The 24154-nt window shown below is 42.3% G+C and overlaps 1 protein-coding gene across 4 annotated transcripts in view; it reads right to left on the bottom strand.

Moving 5' to 3' along the window:
* SLC6A4 (solute carrier family 6 member 4) overlaps positions 1-24154 on the bottom strand; it is a 67556-nt gene that overhangs the window by 16340 nt on the left and 27062 nt on the right. For all 4 annotated transcript variants that reach the window (XM_070735463.1, XM_070735461.1, XM_070735462.1 and 1 more), the window contains 5 exons: positions 23905-24043; positions 22240-22374; positions 13851-13954; positions 11595-11722; positions 431-543 (listed from right to left, as the gene is read on the bottom strand). In XM_070735463.1, the coding sequence (XP_070591564.1) occupies positions 431-543; positions 11595-11722; positions 13851-13954; positions 22240-22374; positions 23905-24043 (619 nt within the window). The remainder of the gene's footprint in view (positions 1-430; positions 544-11594; positions 11723-13850; positions 13955-22239; positions 22375-23904; positions 24044-24154) is intronic.

Genomic DNA, 24154 nt, shown 5'->3' with positions numbered 1-24154 from the left:
GAGTCTCAGCATCCTTTTTGTATCGTGGCAACCAAAACTGAATGGCATATTCCAAGTGTGGCCTTACTAAGCCCTTATAAAGTGGCATTAAAATTTCACGGCTAGCTATTGGGTCACGCCCTCCCACTATTTAAGGGCGAGTCATGCTCCTCCTTGTTGCAGAAGACAATGTCATTCATTTCGGAATCATCTCATCTTGATTTTTGAATTCAGTTTGTGTTCCAAAAGAGCCTTTCTGAGCTTTGCTAACAAGCTTCGGTCTTCCGGTTACTTTCTGAAAATTACACCTTGGAACTCGGGCTGCAGCTGGTTATTTGTGTGCATCTGATGATTGGGGCTTGGCATTCAGACAGAACAGCGACTTTCTTGGACTCTCCCTGCCCTGCCAAAGACCCTCTCTGTCAAAACAGGACACCCCCCCTGTGCTCACCGTGCTGTCCAGTCCGAGGGTGATCAACATCAGGAAGAAGACGATGGCGAAGAAAGTGGACGCCGGCATGTTAGCGATGGCTTCGGCGTAGGTGATGAAGAGGAGGCTGGGCCCTGTTGGGTCACCAGAGAGAGAAAGGAGTCAGGTCTGCTCCCCCTTGGGGGTCTTGGAGAAGCCCCCCTCCTCTCCCCTACCTCCTCCCTCCTCCTTTTCCTATCTTGTTCAACCAAATTAAGAATGGGATGTTCAAGATAATGAGGAAGGAAGGAAAGAAAGAAAGAAAGAAAAAAGAAAACAAAGAAGAAAGGAAGGAAGGAAAGAAAGAAAGAAAACAGGGAAGGAAGGAAGGAAAGAAAGGAAAGAAGAAAGGAAGGAAGGAAAGAAAACAGGAAAAAAGAAAGGAAGGAAGGAAGGAAAAAAAGAAAAAAGAAAGGAAGGAATGAAAGTAGGAAGGAAGCAGGAAATAAGGAAGGAAGGAAGGGAGGGAGGGAGGAATGGAGGGAGGGAGGAAATAAGGAAGGAAGGAAATAAGGAAGGAAGGAAGGAAAGAAAGGAAAGAAGAAAAAAAGGAAGGCAGGAAAAAAAGAAAAAAGAAAGGAAGGAATGAAAGTAGGAAGGAAGCAGGAAATAAGGAAGGAAGGAAGGGAGGGAGGAATGGAGGGAGGAAGGAAATAAGGAAGGAAGGAAATAAGGAAGAGAGGGAGTGAGTGAGGAAATAAGTAAGTAAGGAAATAAGGAAGGAAAGAAAAGAGGGGAGGGGAAAGGGAGGTCAGCAGGAAGAAGAAAAAAAGGAAAAACATGAAAGAAACCAAAAGAAGGAAAAAGAGAAGAACAAATAATACAAATGGAAGGAAGGAAGGGAAAGGGGGAGGGGGGATAACAGAAAGAAGGAAAAAAGGAAAAGAGAAGTAACACAAGATGGAAAAAAGAAAGGAAGGAAGGTGAGGGCAGCAAAAAGAAGGAAAAGAATGGAAGAAGACAAAAGGGAAAAGGAAGAGAAGAGCAAATAATACAGAATGGAAGGGAGGATGGAGGAATGGAGTGATGGAGGAAGGAAGGAAGGAAGGAAGGAAGGAAGGAAATGGCAATCCACTTTACAACTTCTAACCTTCATCATATCCAGAAAAAAAAGTGTTGCAATAAGACACTGTTGTGCAAATAACCTGACTTTAATTTAGTTCTCCCTTATATAAATAAAAAGCGGCATTTTTAATTGTTCTCAGGGCTAACCAGGCTCTAAAACCACGATGCAACTACCTATTCCTCCATCTTTATTCATATTATTTTTCATTTATTTTAAGCAGCCTTGATCCAGTTCCCAGGATGGCTGAGATCCTCAAGCTACAATAAACAATTAAGCACAATAAAATCTCAACTGGCTGTGCTTGGAAGCCCAGCTGACGCAATTCGTAATCAGCCAAAGGTTTTGGGATGCCAAGCCCCGCTTCAAGAACACGTCGGTCTGGTCCAGCAGCTATGACCAGGGATGGTGGACAGTGTGTTCATAGGTCGCACCGTTGCCAGATCACACAAGCGTCTAGCCAAGACGTTTGGCAGGAAGACCCTGCAGGCGCCTTCAAGGAGGGAAGGACTGCAGCCAACTTTGGAGGAAGGCTGGGTTCAATCAACGGATCAGAAGGGGCCTTAGAGGTCTTGCAGTCCAGCCCCCTGCTTTGGCCACGGCGAGGGGGACGCTTGCCCGAGTCCACCTGGTGCACCAGTTGGTCAGAGAGTGTTTGCTCACAGTCACTCACGCCCTTATTACCTTGAGGTTTGACTACTGCAGTGTTTCCCAACCGTGGCAACTTGAAGATATTTGGACTTCAACTCCCAGAATTGCCCAGCCAGCATTCGCTGGCTGGGGACTTCTGGAAGTTGAAGTCCAAATATGTTCAAGTTGCCCAGGTTGGGAAACACTGGACTACTGCAATGCTCTCTACATGGGGCGGCCTCTGAAGAGCGTTCGGAAACTTCAAATCGTGCAGAATGCAGCCGCGCGAGCTGTTTTGGGCCTCCCAAGACATGCCCATATCTCGTCATCGCTCCGCGGAGTGCATTGGCTGCCGATCTGTTTCCGGTCACATTTCAAAGTGTTGGTTATGACCTATAAAGCCCTACATGGCATAGGACAAGACTATCTCTGAGACCGCCTTCTGCCGCACGAATTCCAGCGACCGGTGAGGTCCCACAGAGGTGGTCTCCTTAGGGTCCTTTCAGCCAAACAATGTTGGCTGGCGGGACTTAGGGGAAGAGCCTTCACTGTGGTGGCCCCAACTCTCGGGAATCAACTACCCCCAGATATTCACACTGCTCCCACCCTCCTTGCCTTCCGAAAAAGCCTAAAAACTCATCTTTGTCACCAGGCCTGGGGCTAATGGATCTTCCCCCTGACCAATGATTGTTGAGTGAATGTTAATGGACTTTTTTTTAAACCAGAATTTTAAGGATTGCTTTTTTTTTTTTAAAGAAATATTTTTATTGAACATATACATTAAAAACAGGGTACAGAAAAGCAAAAGGGATATTTATAATATACATTCTAATATTTATAATTTACTTGTATAGTACACATAGATGGGGAGGGAGAGAAGAAGAAAGGTAGGGGCTTGGGGAAGAAGGGAGAGAGATATAGGGGGAAGAGGGATAGGAGATTGGAGCAAAAGAGGAGTAGTAAGAAGAGAAGGCCAGCATTAGAGTTGGGGCTTTCATGCTTTGCGGCCTGTATTTTAAGCGTAGGTGGTGTAGATTTCCCTAAGGTTTTCTCCATAAGCTTTTGATGTAATTGTTAGTGCCAATACATATCAGTGATTTAAGGGTTTGTTTTCTTTGTAGTTTAAAATTCGTGTCAATCGATGTTTACAGTTTGTCGTTTCAATTTAATGTTATGATTTGTGATGTAGTTTGCTAGTTTTTCAAGTTGTTTTTGTTGGATATTTTTCTTGATGAATAATTTTTAAGTAATTTCTTTTTTTTAACCAAAGGTACCATTTGTCCCATGCTTTGTAGAAATCTGTCTCATCCTTGTTTTGCAATTCCATTGTGAGCTTGGACATTTCTGCACATTCCATTATTTTAATCAGAAGTGATAGAACGGTTGGGGTTTTTTCTTGTTTCCAGAATTGTGCATATAAAATCCTTGCGGCTGTAATAATATGAATTATAATATATCTGTTTTCTTTACTAAAGTTTTGTCTTATGATTCCTAATAAAAATAGTTCGGGTTTTGCATGGATGCTCTGGGAAGTAATTTGTTCTAGCATAGTTCTGATTTTATACCAATATTTTTGGGTGGTTTCACATGTCCACCAGATGTGGTAGTATGTACCTGGTTTTTCCCTGCACTTCCAACATAGTGGTGATAGATTTGGATACATTTTTGCGAGCCTGGCAGGTGGCAGGTGCCATCTGTAGAACATTTTGTAATGATTTTCCTTATATGAAGTTGCCATTGTTAGTTTATAGTTAACAGTCCAAATTTTTTCCCATTCGTTTAAATAAATTGTGTACCCAAAATTTTGTGACCACGCTATCATAGTTCCTTTAACCATTTCTTCTACAGTATCATGTTGGAGGAGGATATTGTATATGTTTGATATTTGTTTTTTGGGGGGGGCAAAAATTATCTTATCAAGGAGATTATTTTTTTGAAAGCCTAATTTGTTTTTATCTTCATTATATTTTGATTTAATTTGTAGGTAGTGTAACCAATCCACTTTAATACCTTTTTCCATGAGTTTTTGTTTAGGGATTAGATCATTACAGTGGTCCCTCGACTTGCGCGTTCTCGATTAGCGCGAAACGCTGCAACGCGGTTTTTCAAAAAATATTATTTAAAAAAATAAAATATTAAAAAATAAATTTTTTTTAATTCTGTTCCCTGAATGGAGACCGCCGGCCGCTCAATCGGGCCGGCAGGGAACAGAATGGAGCGTTCCGCGGCGGGGCTGGGGGAGCCGAGCCCAGCCCCGTGACATTCGCTTTCCTGCCACCCGATTGAGCGGCCGGCGGTCTCCATTCAGGGAACAGAATGGAGCCTTCCGCGGCGGGGCTGGTAGGAGGGGAGCCGAGGGGATAAACGAGCCCAGCCCCGTGGGATTCGCCTTCCTCCCGCTTGCAGCCGAATGATCGTGGGCTCCTTCGCAACCTCAGAGAGCTTCCTGGTTTTCGTGAGCTTTCATGCCCAGGAAGCTCTCCGAGGTTGCGAAGGTTACATCTTCCGCTGCCAGCCAGGCCATGCTGGCGGCAGCGGAACAATCGCTGGCTGTCAACTTTTCTTTTTAAAACTGGGCAGGAGCTGACTTGCCTCCCCAGTGCTAAAAAGAAAAGTTGACAGCCAGCGCTGCGAAACCGCCGAAACCGGAAGGGGCGAGGTGGGGGAGAACGGGAGGCTCAGCATTCCGTCAGCCGCAGCGCTGGCTGTCAACTTTTCTTTTTAAAACTGGGCAGGAGCTGACTTGCCTCCCCAGTGCTAAAAAGAAAAGTTGACAGCCAGCGCTGCGACTGACGGAATGCTGAGCCTCCCATTCTCCCCCACCTCGCCCCTTCCGGTTTCGGCGTTCGGCAACGGAGTCCGGCGCTGGGGCCATGCAGGGCCGCTCATCCAGGGGGGCGTGGACTGGCAAGCGGCAAGCGGCAAGTGATCTGGCGGGAAGACCAAGGGAAGGTTCCTTCAGCCGCCCAACACCTGATCCGCTCCGCAGCGCGGCAGCAGCGAGGAGCCGAAGATGGGGTTCCCCCTTTGCCTTTACCCCATCTTCGGCTCCTCGCTGCTTCCGCGCTGCGGAGCAGATCAGCTGTTGGGCGGCTGAAGGAATCTTCCCTTGGTCTTCCCCGCCGCCCACACGCAAACTCCACCATCTGCGCATGTGCGGCCATGAAAAAAATGGCGCACATGCGCAGATGGTGGTTTTACTTCCGCATCCAGTATAACGCGGAAATCGGTTAGCGCGGGAGGTCTTGGAACGTAACCCCCGCGCTAATCGAGAGATCACTGTATTTTCATTTAACAGTTGGTCATATGTTATAATTTTGTCAGGGGTTAATACATTCGGGTATATAATTGCTTCTGTTGGGGATATCCATTTTGGGATACAGAGGTAATGGTTTTTTTTAATGAAGTGCCAGGTGTTAATTAAGGTTTTTCGTATGTAGTGTGATCTGAAGTATGTTGGTATTTTACCTGTGTCTGCCGTTAGAAACTTATGCCACCCGGATTGAAGGTCATAGCCTTCAAGTGTTAATATTCTAAAATTTTTAAGTGTTATCCATTCTTTCAGTAAATTTGCAATTGAGGCATGGTAATATAGTTCCATGTTTGGTAACCCGAATCCACCTCTTGACCTATGGTGGTGTAGGTCTTTAAGTTTTATTCTGGCCTTTTTTTTTGTCCATATAAATTTGTGAATTTTTTTGTATAAGTTTTTGAAAAAAATCCTGTTTAATTTAATGGGTGCAGTTTGAAAAAGGTATAAAAATCTAGGAAGTATATTACTTTTAATTACAGCAATTTTCCCCATTATAGAAAGTGGGAGTTTCGACCATCTGCAAAAATCTTTGTCCATTTCATTGATTAGTTTATCGTAGTTGTCTTTCTTAATAGTGCTGCAATTTGCGGTAATCCATAGTCCTAGGTATTTAACTTTTTTGGCGGTTTTAATTTTAGCAAGTTCCTCTATTTTCAATATCTGCTGTTTTGTCATATTTTTTGTTATCATTTTTGTTTTTTCCCTGTTAATTTTTAATCCAGCAATCTCTCCAAATTTATTTATTTCATTAATTAGAATAGGTGCAGATTTTAAAGGGTCTTGTACAATGAACACCATGTCATCAGCAAATGCTTGAAGTTTACAGTGTTCGCTTTTAATTTTTAATCCTTGGATTTCCTTGTTGTGTCTTATTTTATTTAGTAGAACTTCTAGAGCGAAAATGAAGATCAGGGGGGCTGTCTCACTCCTTTTTTTATGTTTATTGTTTCTGTCATATCATTGTTTATCAGTATTTTAGCTATTTGTATTGAGTATATAGTTTTAATGAGTTCTGTAAATTTATTACCAAGTTGCATTGACACCATTTGTGTTGTGAAAAATTGCCAGTAAAAACTATCGAAGGCTTTCTGTAAATCTACGAATAAGAATGCTACTGGTTTATCTATATTTTTATCGTAATATTCTAAAGAGTCCAAAATAATCCTTGTGTTTGTTGCTATGTTTCTTGCTGGAAGGAAGCCATTTTGGTCTGTATGTATTCTAACAGTTAGTATTCGTTTGAATCTTTCAGCTATGATAGATGGAAAGATTTTATAGTCTGAGTTAAGCAGGGATATTGGGCGATAATTTTGGATGTAAGCTCTGTTTTGTGTATCTTTAGGTATTAAGGTTATGTAAGCCTCATTCCAAGAGGATGGGAGTTTTGAACCTTCAAAGATTTCATTAAAAAGAGGTAACATTATAGGTTCCAGGATTTCTTGAAATTGTTTGTAGAATTCGGCAGGTATACCGTCTGTACCCGGGGTTTTATTATTTTTTTGTTTCGTAATTGCATTAATTAGTTCTATTGATGTTATTTTGTCATTTAGCATATCCTGATCTTCCTTATTTATTTTTTCTGTATTTTCTAGGGTCTCGAATAGTTTATTTATTAGTTGTTCATTTACGTCATCTTTTTTATACAATTCCTCAAAGAAGGATTTAATTATTTGTTTTTTATCGCTAAGTGTTGTTTTTAGAACACCTGTATGATCATATATTGCCTCTATAATTTTATCTGCTTTTTGATGAGCGAGTTTTGAGGCTAACCATCGCCCGGGTTTGTTTGCAAATTCAAAGTGTTTTTGTTTGGCAATCCTTAATTTATGTGAGAGTTCTTCTTGAGTTTGTAGGTTTATGTAGTGTTTTGTAATATTCAGTTCTCCTAAAGTTTCGGTATTGTCTGGTTTTGTTTGTAGGATTTTTTCAAGGTTCTGAAGTTTTATTTTTAGTGTGGATAGGCTGTTTTGTTTCTGTTTTTTCTTTTTTCTTTGGTATGCAATATAGGTTCCTCGCACATAGGCTTTCATTGTGTCCCATAAGTTTTGTGTGGAAGTGTTGCCATCATTGTTACTTTGGAGAAACTCACCCAATTGTTGTTTTAACATTTTTTGAAAGTTTTCTTCTTTAAATATTGTTTGGTTCATAGTCCATCGTCTTGAATGGTTATTAGTTGAATCTCTCCATTTTAACAATATGGGGTTATGATCTGCCCAGGAGTTTGGAAGTATTTGTATGTCTGTTACTTCATTGATAAATTCTAAATCAGCCCAGGCCATATCAATGCGGGACCATGACTTGTGAGGAAAAGAGAAAAAAGTGTATTGTCTATTGTTTGGATTAAAGTGATGCCATATGTCTTTTAGCGCTAATTCAGTTGTAAGTTGTTCAAAAGTTGTCGGTAGTTGTTTTCTCTTTTTCATTTGCTTAGTGCTTTTATGATCCTTTTTCCTGTCTAATATTGCATTGAAGTCGCCTGTTATTATTATATTTGTTAAGTTTAATTCCGTGATTTTTTGATGTAGCTTTGCATAAAAAGTGGATTGATTTATTGTGGGAGCATAGATTGCGATTATATGTATTTTTTTTGTTCCTGATGTAATTTGTACTATTAATATCTGTCCGTTGTCGTCTGTGTAAATTAGTTTAGGGTTAAGTTTAGGTTTAATGTATAGTACTACTCCTCTTTTCTTGACTTCAGCAAGGGATGAGAAGATTTCTCCAAGCTTGGGATGGTTTAAGATTAATTGGTCTTGTTTTTTTACATGCGTTTCTTGGAGACAGATTATATCTGCTTTTTGTTGTTCAATTTTGTAGAATGTTTTTTTCCTTTTACTAGGAGAGTTGAGGCCGTTGATATTGATAGAGAATAGTCTTATTTCATTATTCGGTAAGGGTTTTTTGTGATGTAAGTTAGCTTGCTGGTTCTCTTCTTTTCTCCTTTCTCGCCTCCGCTTGAGATCTTGTTGTTGGGCCGTCTCTGCCATATTCTTCCGTTAATTTAAGTCCAGTTTCCTTATCTGTGAGAGTGTCTTCAGAGCTGATTTCATCCAGGCTAGATTTATCTTTTGATTCTTGCTCCCTAATACATTCCTCATCTACCTTTTTGATGACTTGATCGTAAAAGTCTCTTGCATCTTCTGTCGAAGTTATTTTGTATTTTTTGTCAATTAAGGAGATAAGCATGCCCTCAGGTGTCAGCCATCTAAATGGTATCTTGTTTCTGTTGAGTTTATTAGCTAGGGTTTGATAGGGTTTCTGCTTTTCATGCACTCGTCTAGGAACTTGACGAAGGACTATGATCTCTTTTCCTTTATATGATGGAGGATTTTCCTTTGACATATTGTAGATTTCGTCTCTTATAGTACGCTTTGTGAATCTAATATGTACTTCCCTAGGTAGACGATTTCTTTTTGCATAGCTTGTCGATAGTCTGTAAATTTCATCCATTTGTTGGTACATTTCCTGTGGCGTTTTATTTGTGATGGGTGCAAGAATTTCTGACATGATCTGGGGCAGGTTTTCTTCACTTGATTCGCTAATATTCTGAAACCTCAAGAAGAATGCTGATTTTTCAAGCTCAAGATTTAAAATGGCCTCTTCCAGATTTTTATTAATATATTCTGTTCTACTTTCTGCGTATTGTAATCTGGTTTCCATTCTATCATTTAGTTCCTCAATTTTTTTAATTTTTTCATCATTCTGTGTGAGTGTTCCATGCATCATCGCTATCTTCTCATCAAGCTGTCCAACACGATCGTCAATTTTCTTAATATCTTCTTTGATATCTTCCTTCATTGCACCCATATTTCCCATTATTAATTCATTCCTTAGGGTCCTTTCAGCCAAACAATGTTGGCTGGCGGGACTTAGGGGAAGAGCCTTCACTGTGGTGGCCCCAACCCTCGGGAATCAACTACCCCCAGATATTTGCACTGCTCCCACCCTCCTTGCCTTCCGAAAAAGCCTAAAAACTCATCTTTGTCACCAGGCCTGGGGCTAATGGATCTTCCCCCTGACCAATGATTGTTGAGTGAATGTTAATGGACTTTTTTTAAAACCAGAATTTTAAGGATTGCTTTTTTTTATGTGTTCTGCCGGGCTCTATGGTATGAGTCTCCCAAAAATTCAAGGGTACAAATTTCAGACACACACACACTTGAAAGTTCAAAAACAATGTTCTTTATCACAAAAATTCAAAAGAAACCAAACACCCTTTTTGTCTTGCAAAGAGCACTCGTCCCAAAACAACCTGGTAGTCTGTACAATCCCCTTAATCAATCCTTAAGTACTTAGCTAGCAGCTGTGAAGAAACGTCACAGCCCTCCTTCTTCCACGAAGTGAGACCCCCACACTTTGCTCTGCTTTGGTTTCAAAGTCATGAAAAATCAACAAAGTCTGGAAACAGCAAGGCACGGTCCTGAAGAACAACGATTAGATAATCTTCCACAATGGCCAAGCCAACACGCTGCTATTTATATCAGCAGCTCTACTTACTGGAGCCCCACCCAAACACAGATGGCCTGTCTTATCTCCTGTAATATGTCCTCAATTGGTCTGTTCTATCCATAAGTCTGTGCCTGCGTGGGTCTAAAACTTTTGCATCCGAATTGACCGAAGATAATGGAGATTGGCTTCCTGGGCTGTGTGCCAAGCCCCTCTGTTCCAAGTCAACCCCACCTTCTTCTTCGTCCGAGGAAACTGCACTCCCTGACTCTGTCGGCAGTAAAACAGGACTATGACATGTTGATGTTTCCCCTGCATCTGCCTCCACATTCCCTGGGGCAGGAGCTGGGTCAGAGCCAACCACAACATTATGTATATTAATTGGATGTTTTATTATTGTTCTTGTATATGTTGTGAGCCACTCCGAATCCTTGGAGAGGGGCGGCATACAAATCCAGTTAAACTGGATGGGCTGCTGCTCCCGTGGAGGGGGGGACCCAGTGGGGGTAGTAGGTTTATGCACTATTTAGTGAATACTTAATAGTTTCTTTATTTTCCTTCCTTCTCTACTACGTTAGGATGAACCTTAATTACTTTTAAAATAAGAAATAATTAAATTGTATGTTTTTACCCATAAACTCTTTAATCATTTTCATCATTATGTAGAACTGAACTTTGATAGCCATTTTTAAAAGTTGAGCTACTTGCCTAATCTGTTATCCTACTGAACCTTGTGGGTTCAGCACAAAACCTTAAAATGTGACTGTGCTCCTCAACAAATAATGTCGTCTGTCATTTGTCCTTTTTGTGGCTATTCAAATAATGGGACTTAAACAACAGAAAAAGAGTCCAAGCACCTGTTTGAAAACTTATCTTGGTCGGTAAGCAACTCCCACTTGGTCACATGACATTTAAGTCCCCCAGTCACATGATTGTCAAGCCACTCCCACCTGATCACGTGATTGTCAAGCCATTCCCACCTGGTCACATGATTGTCAAGCCACTGTAATTAGTGCTACAGATAAAAAGAGCAGCATGCTGATTTAGCCCCATGGAAGTTTATCTGATTCATAGTTTCGTCAAGATTGTGGTTTTGCTGTTTCCCTGTTCAAGACTGTGTGTGGACTTTCTGGACTTGAGAATTGGACTCAATTTCCCAGTTATTGGGTGAGCAATTGGACTGCATTTAACCTGTGCCTTGTGTGTACCAGAAAATCCCTTGGACATTTAAAAAGGGAGTTTGTTCTGCTTTTCTGTTGATAAAGACTTTTGGTTTTCCTTCTATCGTGTGGTGTGTGTCTTTTTGGACTAATTACCCTGTAATTACGGGCGGTTGGGACACGCCGGCAGGATAGATAGATAGATAGATAGATAGATAGATAGATAGATAGATAGACAGACAGACAGACAGAGAGAGAAAGATGAAGAAAGAAAGAAAGAAAGAAAGAGATTTGTATGCCACCGCTCTCTGAGGATAGATAGATAGAGAGAGAGAGAGAGAGAGAGAGAGAGAAAGAGAAAGAGAAAGAGAGAGAGAGAGAGAGATAAGCAAGCAAACAAACAAATGCCCAACCTTGGACAAATGGAAGACTTGTGGAAGCTCTGCTGGCTGGGGAATTCTGGGAGTTGAAGTCCACAAGTCTTCCATTTTGTCCAAGGTTGGACATTCCTGAGGTAAACCACGTGGGCCTTACCTGTATCTTTTGCGACTTCGGAGACCGGCAGATTTCTCATCTCTGCCATGTAGCCCAGGACTGTGAAGATGACGAATCCTGCCAGGAAACTCGTGAGGCAGTTGACGGCGCTGGTGATAAGGGCATCTCTGTAACGAGAAAGCCCCCCAAAAAATACCTCGTTCAGCATCATTCGCAGGGGCAACGAGGGCTTCTGCCAAACCCAAGGAGGAGCAGAAGGGAGATCGGACTAGCTGGGGATGTGAAATTGAGACTAGGACGCTGGGGATGAGCAGCAGAATAAAAAGAGTTTGAAGGGACCTTGGAGGTCATCTAGCCCAACCCCCTCGCCCTACATCATTTCTGAGAGATGGAGGACTTTTTGTCCTCAACGTACAAAAATTAATTGAAAGACATTTCAAAGTGACAACAGCACTGAAAACAAAACGTAGAAACTGTTGTGGTTAGCTCTGGCCCAGCTCCTGCCCCAAGGACTGTGGATGTGAGGGAGACATCCACATGCTGCAGGCCTGTTTTGCTCCCGGTGGAATCTGATGATGAAGGCTCCTCTGACCAAGAAGACATGAGTGAGGGGGAGGAGGAGAGTGTGGCAGGCAGCTCAGAAGGAGATCAATTCTCTAGCTCCTCCTTGGATTCAGAACAAGAGTTAATGATACAGCCACGCATGCAGAGAGCGATGCATAGGCAGCAACAACTGAGAGATTATTATCAAAGAAAATGAGGCCACCTGTGGTTGGGTGGGGCTGGGGTCATGAGTGAGGCTGCTATAAAGAGCAGCCTGTGGGTTTGGCCATTGTGGAGGATTATCTGATCGCTGTGTTTCGTGACTGTTTTGCTGACTTTGACCTTTTGTGTGCTGATTTTTCCCCGCTTTGAAACTAATCCAGAGCAAAGTGTGTTTCACATTGTGGAAGAAGAAGGACTGTGAATTGCCTCACAGCTGCAAGCTAAGTATCTCAGAACTGATAAGGGACTTGTAGAAATTACCAGTTTGGTTGGAGATGAGTGCTCTTTGCTATACCAAAAGAGGGCTTAGTTTATTTGCATTTTCGGTATAAAGAACATTGTTTTGAATTTTCAAACGTGTGTGTGTCTGAAATTTGTATCTGTGAATTTTCGGGAGGATTCTACCAGAGAGCTCAACAGAACAGAAACATAGAAGATTGAGGGCAGAAAAAGACCTCCTGGTCCATCTAGTCTGCCCTTATACTATTTCCTGTATTTTATCTTACAATGGATCTATGTTTATCCCAGGCATGTTTCAATTCAGTTCCTGTGGATTTACCAACCACGTCTGCTGGAAGTTTGTTCCAAGGATCTACTACTCTTTCAGTGAAATAATATTTTCTCACGTTGCTTTTGATCTTTCCCCCAACTAACTTCAGATTGTGTCCCCTTGTTCTTGGGTTCACTTTCCTATTAAAAACACTTCCCTCCTGAACCTTATTGAACCCTTGAACATATTTAAATGTTTCGATCATGTCCCCCCTTTCCCTTCTGTCCTCCAGACTCCACAGATTGAGTTAATTGGGTCTTTCCCAATCAGTTTTATGCTTAAGACCTTCCACCATTTTTGGAAAGTAACTTAGAACCGGTCCTCGCATTTATGACCACTGCCACCTCGCTGACACGATCGAAATTTGGACACCTGGCGACAGGCATGTGTTTATGATGGTCCACGATCACTGTTTGCGAAGTGAGTAGGTAGAAGCTGGGTTCACTTAATGACCGCACGATTCATTTAACAACAGGGTTGAAAATGCGTTGCAAACTTGGGCATGGCTTGTTCAGCCAGCATCTTGCTTAGCAGTGGTTCCAATCCTAATTCTAATGGTGGTTGTAAGTCAAGGACTAGGCTGAACATGGGGATGAAGGTGCAAGTTGTCTGTCTCTGAGAAAGAAAGGAAGGAAGAGAAGTAAAGAGGGAAAAGAAAGAGAGAAAGGAAGGAAGGAAAGAAGGAAGGAAGGAAAAGAAGGAGGGAAGAGGGAAATAAAGCAAGGAAAGAAGGAAGGAAGGGAGAGTGAAAGAATAAAAGAAAGAAAAAAGGAGGGAAGAGGGAAAGAAAAAGCAGGAAGAGAAGTAAAGAGGGAGAGTGAAAGAAAGAAAAGAAAGAAAGAAAGAAAGAAAAAGAAAGATGAATGAATGAATGAATGAAAATGAATGTATCTCTGGTCCTTCTGCAGAAGTTTTCCTTCTCTCCCCATCCCATCTTCCCCCCCTGAAAACTTCAATTTCCTTCTCTGAACGGGACTTACTGATAGCAGTTGTTGTGGAACTTGTTGTAGCTCGCAAAAGCCAGGAGGACCCCGAACCCGGGTCCAAGGGAGAAGAAGATCTGGGCCGCTGCGTCCACCCACACCTAAAGACACAAAGCGACACCGCTTAGCCCACCGACAGTCCGCGAAAAGAGGTGGAATCGCGGAAGGAAGGTCCCATCAGGCTTCGACCCATCCCGGAACCACCCCTCCTTTTCCTTTCCCGAGTCTGTGGAGAGGGGTGGCATATAAATCTAATAAATAATAATAATAATAATAATAATAATAATAATAATAATAATAATAATAATAATTATTATTATTATTATTTTCCCCGATTCACCCACAGATCCACTTTCCCGCTGCTATCCTGATTGGATAGGATTGGATTTGGGGATATTTTATTGGAGCACCGATACTTTTATTGGAGCTCACAAACCACATCTCCTTTTATTTTACTTCAAGAGCAAAACACACACACGAGCACATAACAGATGCAAACTTAATGTAAACCGCTCCAAACTCGACTGCAGCAAATAGGATTTTAGTAACCGAGTAGTTGATGCGTGGAACTCACTACCAGACTCCGTAGTATCATCTCTTAACCCCCAAAACTTTACCCTTAGACTATCCACTGTTGACCTTACCCAATTCGCCTTAATATGAATAATATGTATAATAATATGTATAATTACCGTTCAATAAAAAAACAACTTTTTGTACGAACGCTTAACTTGCAGTATCTATTATAGCATTTGTATGAATGAAATTATTCTTTATAAACAGTATATTTGGTAAGTTTTTACTTTGTTTTCCTTTATATGCACAATTTGTATGACTTTTGAGGGTATCCTGTAGCTTAAAAAGTTGGTAAAAACTTACCAAATACAGTGATACCTCGTCTTACAAACGCCTTGTCATACAAACCCACCGCTGCTACTGGGATGCCCCGCCTCTGGACTTCCGTTGCCAGCGAAGCACCCGTTTTTGCACTGCTGGGATTCCCCTGAGGCTCCCCTCCATGGGAAACACCACCTCCGGACTTCTGTTGCCAGCTAAGCGCTCGTTTTTCGGATGCTGGGATCCCCCTGAAGCATCACAAAAACACGGAAGTCCGGAGGTGGGGTTGCCCATGGAGGGGAGCCTCAGGGGAATCTCAGCAGCGCAAAAACGGGCACGTCGGCTGGCAAAAGGGGGGAATTTTGGGCTTGCACGCATTAATCGCTTTTCCATTGATTCTATGGGAAACATTGTTTCGTCTTTCGAACTTTTCACCTTACAAACCTCGTCCCGGAAACAATTAAGTTTGTAAGACAAGGTATCACTGTATACTGTTTACAAACAATAATTTCATTCATACACAGGCTATAATGGTTACTGCAAGTTAAATTGTGTTCATACAAATAGTTGTTTTTTTATTGAATGGGGATAGACAAAAACTGGTAATTTTTGCATCCAGAGGTCAAAATTTAGTTGAAAACAAATCACAGATTTAAAACAACGAAATGGCTGTTCTCCAGTAATAACAGTGTCCAACTTTGGAAATGTTGAGATTTGTAGACTTCAACTCCCCGAATGACCAACTGGGGAATTCTGAAAATTCATCTCAGTTATTTCAATTACATCTCCACCCCATGTCCAATCAACGAAGCAGTGGAAGTGACTGGAGGCTGTTGGGGCCTGGATGGGTGTCAACAGACTCAAGCTCAACCCGGATAAGACGAAGTGGCTGTGGGTCTTACCTCCCAAGGACAATTCCATCTGTCCGTCCATCACCCTGGTGGGGGAATTATTGACCCCCTCAGAGAGGGTCCACAACTTGGGCGTCCTCCTCGATCCACAGCTCACATTAGAGAACCATCTTTCAGCTGTGGCGAGGGGGGCGTTTGCCCAGGTTTGCCTGGTGCACCAGTTGCGGCCCTATCTGGACCGGGACTCACTGCTCACAGTCACTCACGCCCTCATCACCTTGAGGTTCGACTACTGTAACGCTCTCTACATGGGGCTACCTTTGAAAAGTGTTCGGAAACTTCAGATCGTGCAGAATGCAGCTGCAAGAGCAATCATGGGCTTCCCTAAATATGCCCATGTCACACCAACACTCCGCAGTCTGCATTGGTTGCCGATCAATTTCCGGTCACAATTCAAAGTGTTGGTTATCACCTATAAAGCCCTTCATGGCATCGGACCAGAATATCTCCGAGACCACCTTCTGCTGCACGAATCCCAGCGACCGATTAGGTCCCACAGAGTGGGGCTTCTCTGGGTCCCGTCAACTAAACAATGTTGGTTGGCAGGCCCCAGGGGAAGAGCCTTCTGTGTGGTGGCCCCGACTCTCTGGAACCAGCTCCCCCCAGAGATTAGAACTGCCCCTACCCTCCTTACCTTTCGTAAACTCCTTAAAACCCAGCTTTGTCGTCAGGCATGGGGGAAATGAGATATCTCCCCCAGGCCTATATAATTCATGTATTGTATGTTTGTAGGTATGTCTGCTTAAAAATGGGGTTTTTTAGGGGTTTATTTTCTTTGTAAAGTTGGAGTTCGTGTCGATCGATGTTTACAGTTTGAATTATATATATTGGCACTAAAAACTACATTCAAAACATATCGATAAAGCCTTAGGGTAAAACACACCAACTACGAGCTCAAACTACAGGCCGCAAATCATGAAAGACCCAGCTCTAACGCTGGTTTTCGCTTCTCTATCCCCCCCTCCTTCTTTTCCCTATCCCCCTTCCTTCTATATCTACTTCCCTCCCTTCACAACCCCCTTCTCCCACTCCCCAATTACTACATAAGTAGAGTGTAAAAAATGTACAATATGCATATCTCTTTTGTCTTTCTGTATTTGGTTTTTATTGTATATATTTAATAAATTTAAAAATAAAATTAAAAAAAATGGGTTTTTTTAACTATTTAAAATTTTAAATTGTAAATTATTAGATTTGTCATGAACTGTTTTATTGTGTTGTGAGCCACCCCAAGTCTACAGAGAGGGGCGTCATAGAAATCTAATAAATAAATAAATTGAAGTCCCCAAGTCTTAAAAATTCCTAAAGTTGGATACCCCTAGTGAAACCTCTCTTGCTCGAAGCAAAGGGTTGGACTAGATGACCTCCGAGTCCCTTCTATGCTGTTATTCTCCCTCTGGGCTGGTCCAGGAGCAAACTGGGACTTTGTGGCCAGACTGAGAGTGACCGATTACGATCTGCTCCTTCCTCACTTCAGAAACAGCCAGCACAATAGCCAAGATTTTTTTTATTACTTTTAGGATGTCACTTGGGCCTTATTTGCAGCTGCGCTTTTGATCAAATAACATGCCTGTTTTCATTTCCTCTTCAACTCCCCCTATCAGCCCTCCGACTGGCGAATATTAGAATATCTAATCTTTCTGGTGCCTGAATTTATTACTTAAAGTGAGTGCTTGGATCTTTCGTCTGCGCGAAAATTTTTATAACTCATCGTAGGAAAGGGCACATCAAACCTCAGAGATTTTGTGATTATATATATATATATTTTTAAGGCAGGTGGAGGCACAGATAAATCCGATAAAGCTGATTTTAGTTCTGCTGATACAGTTTTGCAGAGGAATCATTGAGTCTGTCAACTGCACTTCTATAACTGCCTGGTTCGGTTCTGCAACCCAACAAGACCGACACAGACTTCAGAGGATAATCTTTTATGTACATAATCTTTTCAGGGATAATCTTTTCACTGTACATAATTTTCTTTTATGTGCACCGAGAGAGCATCTGCACCAAAGACAAATTCCTTGTGTGTCCAATCACACTTGGCCAATAAAGAATTCTATTCTATTCTGTCCTGTCCTGTCCTGTCCTATCCTATCCTATCCTATTCCATTCTATTCTTTCACTCCATTATTCTGTTCTGTTCTGTTTTGTTCCTATTCCACTCTACTCCATTCCATTCTGTTCTATTCTACCAAAGAAAAAGAGTGATTTCTTAACTGATAAATTGCCCAGTATATATGGTTTTTTAAAAGGTTTTTATTAAGGTTGTAGATTGATCAGCCCAGGTAAGAAATGTCCCAGAGTCTTTTGGGAATTGAGGGGAAATATAAATTAAATTAAATTGAATTGAATTGAATTGAATTGAATTGAACTGAACTGAATTGAATTGAATTAATTAATAAAATGTGTTGACACACTAATAAAGGAGGGGAATATTATACAGGTAGTCTTCCACATACAACAATTCATTTAATGACCATTTAAAGTGAAAAAAGTGACCAAGGTTTCTTTTCACACATTATTATTATTATTATTATTGTTGTTGTTGTTGTTGTTATTATATAACAACAACAACAACAATAATAATAATAATAATAATAATAATAATAATAATAATAATATGAGAATTTCCAATGCAATTCCTGACAAACATTGGCACTGCTATCAAACAAAATGAAATTCAATGGTTGAAAAAGGTTCTATATTTAGGCAAGAAAAACAAAATGCACAGGTACAGTATATGTGGTACCTGGCTCAATAGTAGTAACTGTGAGAAGGATCTTGGAGTCCTAGTGGACAACCATTTAAATCTGAGCTAGCCGTGTGCAGCAGCTGCCAATAAAGCCAACACAGTTCTAGGCTGCATCAACAGAGGGAGAGAATCAAGATCATGTGAAGGGTTAATACCAGTTTATAAGGCCCTGGTAAGGTCACACTTGGAATATTTTGGTCATCACGATACAAAAGGGTGTTGAGACTCTAGAAAGAGTGCAGAGAAGAGCGATCAAGAGGATTAGGAGACTGGAGACTAAATATACGAAGAATTGTTGCAGGAACTGGGCATGGCTAGTTGAATGAAAAGAAGGACCAGGGAAGACACGATAGCAGTCTTCCAGTATCTCAGGGGTTGCCCCAAAGAAGAGGGAGTCAAGCTATTTTCCAAAGCACCTGAGGGTAGAACAAGAAGCAATGGGTGGAAAATAAATAAAGAGAGAAGTAACTTAGAACTAAGGAGAAAATTCCTGACAGTTAGAACAATTAATCCCTGGAACAGCTTGCCTCCAGAAGTTGTGACTGCTCCAGTATTGGAAGTTTTTAAGAAGATGTTGGATAAGAAGATCTACTGTAATGCTCTCTACATGGGGCTACCTTTGAAGAATGTTCGGAAACTTCAGATCGTGCAGAATGCAGCTGCGAGAGCAGTCATGGGCTTCCGTACGTATGCCCATGTTACACCAACACTCCGCAGTCTGCACTGGTTGCCGATCGGTTTCCGGTCACAATTCAAAGTGTTGGTTATGACCTATAAAGCCCTACATGGCATCAGACCAGAATGTCTCCGGGACCACCTTCTGCCGCACGAATCCCAGCGACCGGTTAGGTCCCACAGAATGGGCCTTCTCCGGGTCCCGTCAATGAAACAATGTCGTCTGGCAATGACCCAGGGGAAGAGCCTTCTGTGTGGCGGCCCCGACCCTCTGGAACCAGCTCCCCCCAGAGATTAGGATTGCCCCCACCCTCCTTGCCTTTCGGAAACTCCTTAAAACCCACCTCTCCCATCAGGCATGGGGGACTTGAAACATCTCCCCCTTGCCCATGTAGTTTCTGTGTATGATTCGACTGTGTGCTTGTTTTTTATATATTGGGGTTTCTTTTGGATTTTTTAACCTAAAACTGTAATTTAGATTGCTAAATATTAGATTTGTCACTATGTATAGTTTTTTACCATTGTTGTGAGCCGCCCCGAGTCTGCGGAGAGGGGCGGCATATAAATCCAATAAATCTAATCTAATCTAATCTAACCATTTGACAGTTTAGGGAAGTTTTGAACCTGAATTTCCTGGCAAAGTTTGAGAGCGTGGCAGCTGATGCGTTGGTCATACATGATGTGTTTTTTCCACACGCAACCTTCTCTAAACACTTCCTAATCTGGAGTCGTGGGGGGAACCCTGAGAAGGTTGGGGCTGAAAGGCCACTGAAGAGCAACTGAAGGGGAATTGGTACAGTCATCCTTAGTCACTTCTTCATCATCATCTCATTTGGAGCAGATCAAAGGGTCATGCCCTTGTAGGTCATCTAGTCCATACACACACAAACACAAATAATGTTTCCAAATGTAAAATAAAGCACTTGGGGGAAAGGAATCAGACTAATCTCATTGATTTCTTTGACTATGTCACAAAGGTGTTGGATGAAGGTGGTGCCGTGGATATTGCCTATCTGGACGTCAGCAAAGCCTTTGGTACGGTTCCACGTAAGGAGCTGATAGATAAAGCGTAGACATCAGAGGATTGTTGTTAATGGCGAGTATTCTGAGCAGAGCCTGGTTACAAGCGGTGTGCCACAAGGGTCTGTTCTGGGTCCTATTCTTTTTAATATGTTTGTGAGTGACATAGGGGAAGGTTTGGTAGGGAAGGTTTGCCTATTTGCTGAGGACTCTAAAGTGTGTAATAGGGTTGATATTCCTGGAGGCGTCTGTAATAAGACAAAAGATTTAGCTTTACTAGATCAGTGGTCAATGCAATGGAATCTGCAGTTTACTGTCTGCAAATGTAAAATAATGCACTTAGGGAAAAGGAATCCTCAATCTGAGTATTGTATTGGCAGTTCTGTGTTAGCAGAAACTTCAGAAGATAAGGATTTAGGGGTCATGATTTCTGACAGTATCCAAATGGGTGAGCAGTGCGGTCGGGCAGTAGGGAAAGCGAGAAGAATGCTTGGCTGTATAGCTAGAGGTATCACAAGCAGAAAGAGAGAGATTGTGATCTGTAGAGAGCGCTGATGAGACCCAATTTGGAATACTGTGTCCTGTTCTGGAGACCTCACCTACAAAAAGATATTGACGAAATTGAACGGGTCCAAAGACGGGCTACAAGAATGGTGGAAGGTCTTAAGCATAAAATTGATCAGGAAAGACTTAATGAACTCCATCTGTATAGTCTGGAGGACAGAAGGGAAAGGGGGGATATGATCGAAACATTTAAATATGTTCAAGGGTTAAATAAGGTTTTGGAGGGAAGTGTTTTTAATAGGAAAGTGAACACAAGAACAAGGGGACACAATCTGAGGTGAGTTGGGGGAAAGATCAGAAGCCACGTAAGAAAATATTACTTTACTGAAAGAGTAGTAGATCCTTGGAACAAACTTCCAGTAGACGTGGTAGATAAATCCACAGTAACTGAATTTAAACATGCCTGGGATAAACATATATCCATCCTAAGACAAAATACAGGAAATAGTATAAGGGCAGACTAGATGGACCAGGAGGTCTTTTTCTGCCGCCAATCTTCTATGTTTCTATGTTTCTATGGTCTGAAGGACAGAAGGAAAAGGGGGGACATGATCGATAGATTTAAATATGTCAAAGGGTTAAATAAGGTTCAGGAGCAAAGTGTTTTTAATAGGAAAGTGAACCCAAGAACAAGGAGGTGCAATCTAAGGTTAGTTGGGGGAAAGCTTCTGCTTCTGCTCCGGCAATCTCACACTACTCACAACAGCCTACAAAATGTTTGCCAGACCCATCCTAGACTACTGCTCAGCTGTCTGGAACCCATACCACATCTCAGACATCAACACCCTTGAAAATGTCCAAAGATACTTCACCAGAAGAGCCCTTCACTCCTCCACTCGAAACAGAATATCCTACGAAAATAGACTAACAATCCTGGGCCTAGAAAGCCTAGAACTACGGCGCCTAAAACATGATTTGAGTATTGCCCACAAGATCATATGCTGCAACGTCCTACCGGTCAATGACTACTTCAGCTTCAACTGCAATAACACAAGAGCACGCAACAGATTTGAACTTAATACGAACCGCTCCAAACTTGACTGTAAAAAATATGATTTCAACAATCAAGTTATCGAAGCGTAGAACTCATTACCGGACTCAATTGTGTCAACCCCTAACCCCCAACACTTCTCCCTTAGTCTCTCCACGATTGACCTCTCCAGGTTCCTAAGAGGCCAGTAAGGGGCGTGCATAATTGCACTAGTGTGCCTTTCGTCCCCTGTCCAATTGTCTTTCCTTTATCTCATATATCATATACCGGTATATTTTCTTCCTTTCATATATCTTCTCCTCTATTTTTACATATTATCTTTATATATATTACTTCATGTCTATTCTCTTCCATATGTATTGTGTATTGGACAAATGAATAAGTAAATAAATAAATAAAATAAAAGATCAGAAGCAACGTGTTCATGAAGTCTTTCCTGATAAGTTTTATGCTTAAGACCTTCCACCATTCTTGTAGCCCGTCTTTGGACCCGTTCAATTTTGTCAATATCTTTTGGTAGGTGAGATCTCCAGAACTGGACACCATATTCCAAATGGGGTCTCACCAGCGCTCTATACAGCGGGAGACTCTACTGCAATTCTAAATGCTATTGCTAATGCTTCTGAATGGACTTACATGAGTATTGAGGAGTTTCTGCCAGTCGGGCTGCAGGTAGTAGATGACCCCCTTCCAGGCTCCAGGTAAAGTGGCTCCACGAACCAAGAGGATGAGGAGGATGGCGTAAGGGAAGGTGGCCGTCACCCAGACCACCTGCAGGGAGAAGGAGGGGACAAGACATTGGCTGGAGAAGGTCCAGAAGGGCAAATCAAACCTCTCCACCCATGGCCCATCTGTCCGGTGGAGAAAGCTCTCTGCTCTTGAATGAGGCTCCTCAGGTTTTACTACCTGTAGGATGGGAGGTGTTCACACTGGGCAATTGAAGACCTCTGGACTTCAACTCCCAGAATTCTCCAGCCAACTGGTAGTTAAAGTCTACAGGCCTTCAAGCACCTGAGGTTGGACACTCGTGGTAGGAGAAGTCTGCACTATTAACTAATTTTGGTTAAGGGCCAGTGGAATTTGATGACATCTCTTGGGGTGGGGGTCAGCTTGGTCCACTCCGATTGCAGGCCTGAGACTGAAGTATCAAGGGGGGGTTGTCTACTGGTGATTTGCATTATCTAATTTCAGTTGGACAACTGTTGAATCTTCAACAAGGGAAGGAGGGAGGGAGGAAAGAGAGGAGATGAAAGTAAAGAGAAGTGGAGGGAGAAATATCAGAAAGAAGGAAGATGAGGAGGGAAGAAGATGAGAAGGGGACAAAGAAGGGAAAGGAGGGACGGAGGAAAGAGCAAAAGAGGAAAGGAGGGAAAGAAAGAAGGAAGGGAAGGAGGAAGGAAAGAAAGAAGAGGGAAAGGAAGAAAGGAAGTGAGAGTGAAAGAAAATAAAAGGAAGGAAGGAAGGAAGGAAGAAGGAAAGAAGAAGGAAGGAAAGAAAGGAAGGAAGGAAAGAAAGAAAATAAGGATGGAAGAGGAAAAGGAAGGAAGGGAAGAAGGAAGAGAGAGAGTGAGAAAGAGAGAAAGAGAAATAGTAAATGAAAGATGAAGAAAGAAAGAAGTAAAAAAGCAGAGAGAAAGAAAAAAGAAGAAAAAAAGAAGGGAAGAGGGGAAGGAAGGAAGGGAAGTAAAGAGAAGGAGTGAAAGAGAAAAAAAGAAAGAAAGAAAAAAGAGAAAAAGAAAGAAAGGGCAAAAGAAAGGAGGAAAGGAAGGAAGGAAGGAAAAGGGAAAAGGGAAGGGAAAAAAGAGGGGAAGGAAGGAAGGAAGGAAGGAAAAGGAATCCTATTCTACCCTAACTGAGGGATGTGCCAAGCCTGAGAGCTGCCCACCTCCCCTGGCGGTGGGGGGCAATCCCTGCCAGCCCAGACTCCAGAAGCCCCCCTTCCTCTTTCTTTTGGGGTGGTGGTCTTTGTCCCATGACCAAGAAGAAGAGAGAGCCAAGAGGGAGGGGTCCCCTCCTCTGCCTCCCCATCTCCTTAAAACCCACCTTTGTCGTCAGGCATGGGGGAATTGAAACATCTCCCCCTGGGCATGTTTAATTTATATATGGTATGCGTGTGTGTATGTCTGTTAGTATATGGGGTCTTTTAAATCTTTAAACATTTTAAAAACTGTTGGATTATTTATGATTTGTTGTTACATGTTGTGAGCCGCCCCGAGTCTTCGGAGAGGGGCGGCATACAAATCGAATAAATAATAATAATAATAATAATAATCTCCTCCACCTCCTCCCCTCCCCCTTCACCTTGCCAGATGTTTTGACCCCCTTCCAGATGCTGAAGTAGACGAGGGTGAAGATGAAGAGGAGGCAGAGGGTGAGCTGCCAGCTGATGCCGCCCAGGTCCTCCAGGCCCTTCGCGCGGTGGAGCTGCAGCACGTGGCGGCTGGAAGAGATGGCAGAAGAGAGGCTTCAAGGGGGGGGAGGGGGGGAGAGAAAGAAAGGAAAGAAAGGAGGGAGGGAGGGGGCCCCTGGGCAGGATGACCCTTGGCCATTG

The sequence above is a fragment of the Erythrolamprus reginae genome, chromosome 1 (genome assembly GCF_031021105.1).
Source record: "Erythrolamprus reginae isolate rEryReg1 chromosome 1, rEryReg1.hap1, whole genome shotgun sequence".
Taxonomy (NCBI): Eukaryota; Metazoa; Chordata; class Lepidosauria; order Squamata; family Dipsadidae; genus Erythrolamprus; species Erythrolamprus reginae.
Note: the sequence above shows the minus strand (reverse complement) of the source record. Positions and strands in the feature narration are given on the sequence as shown.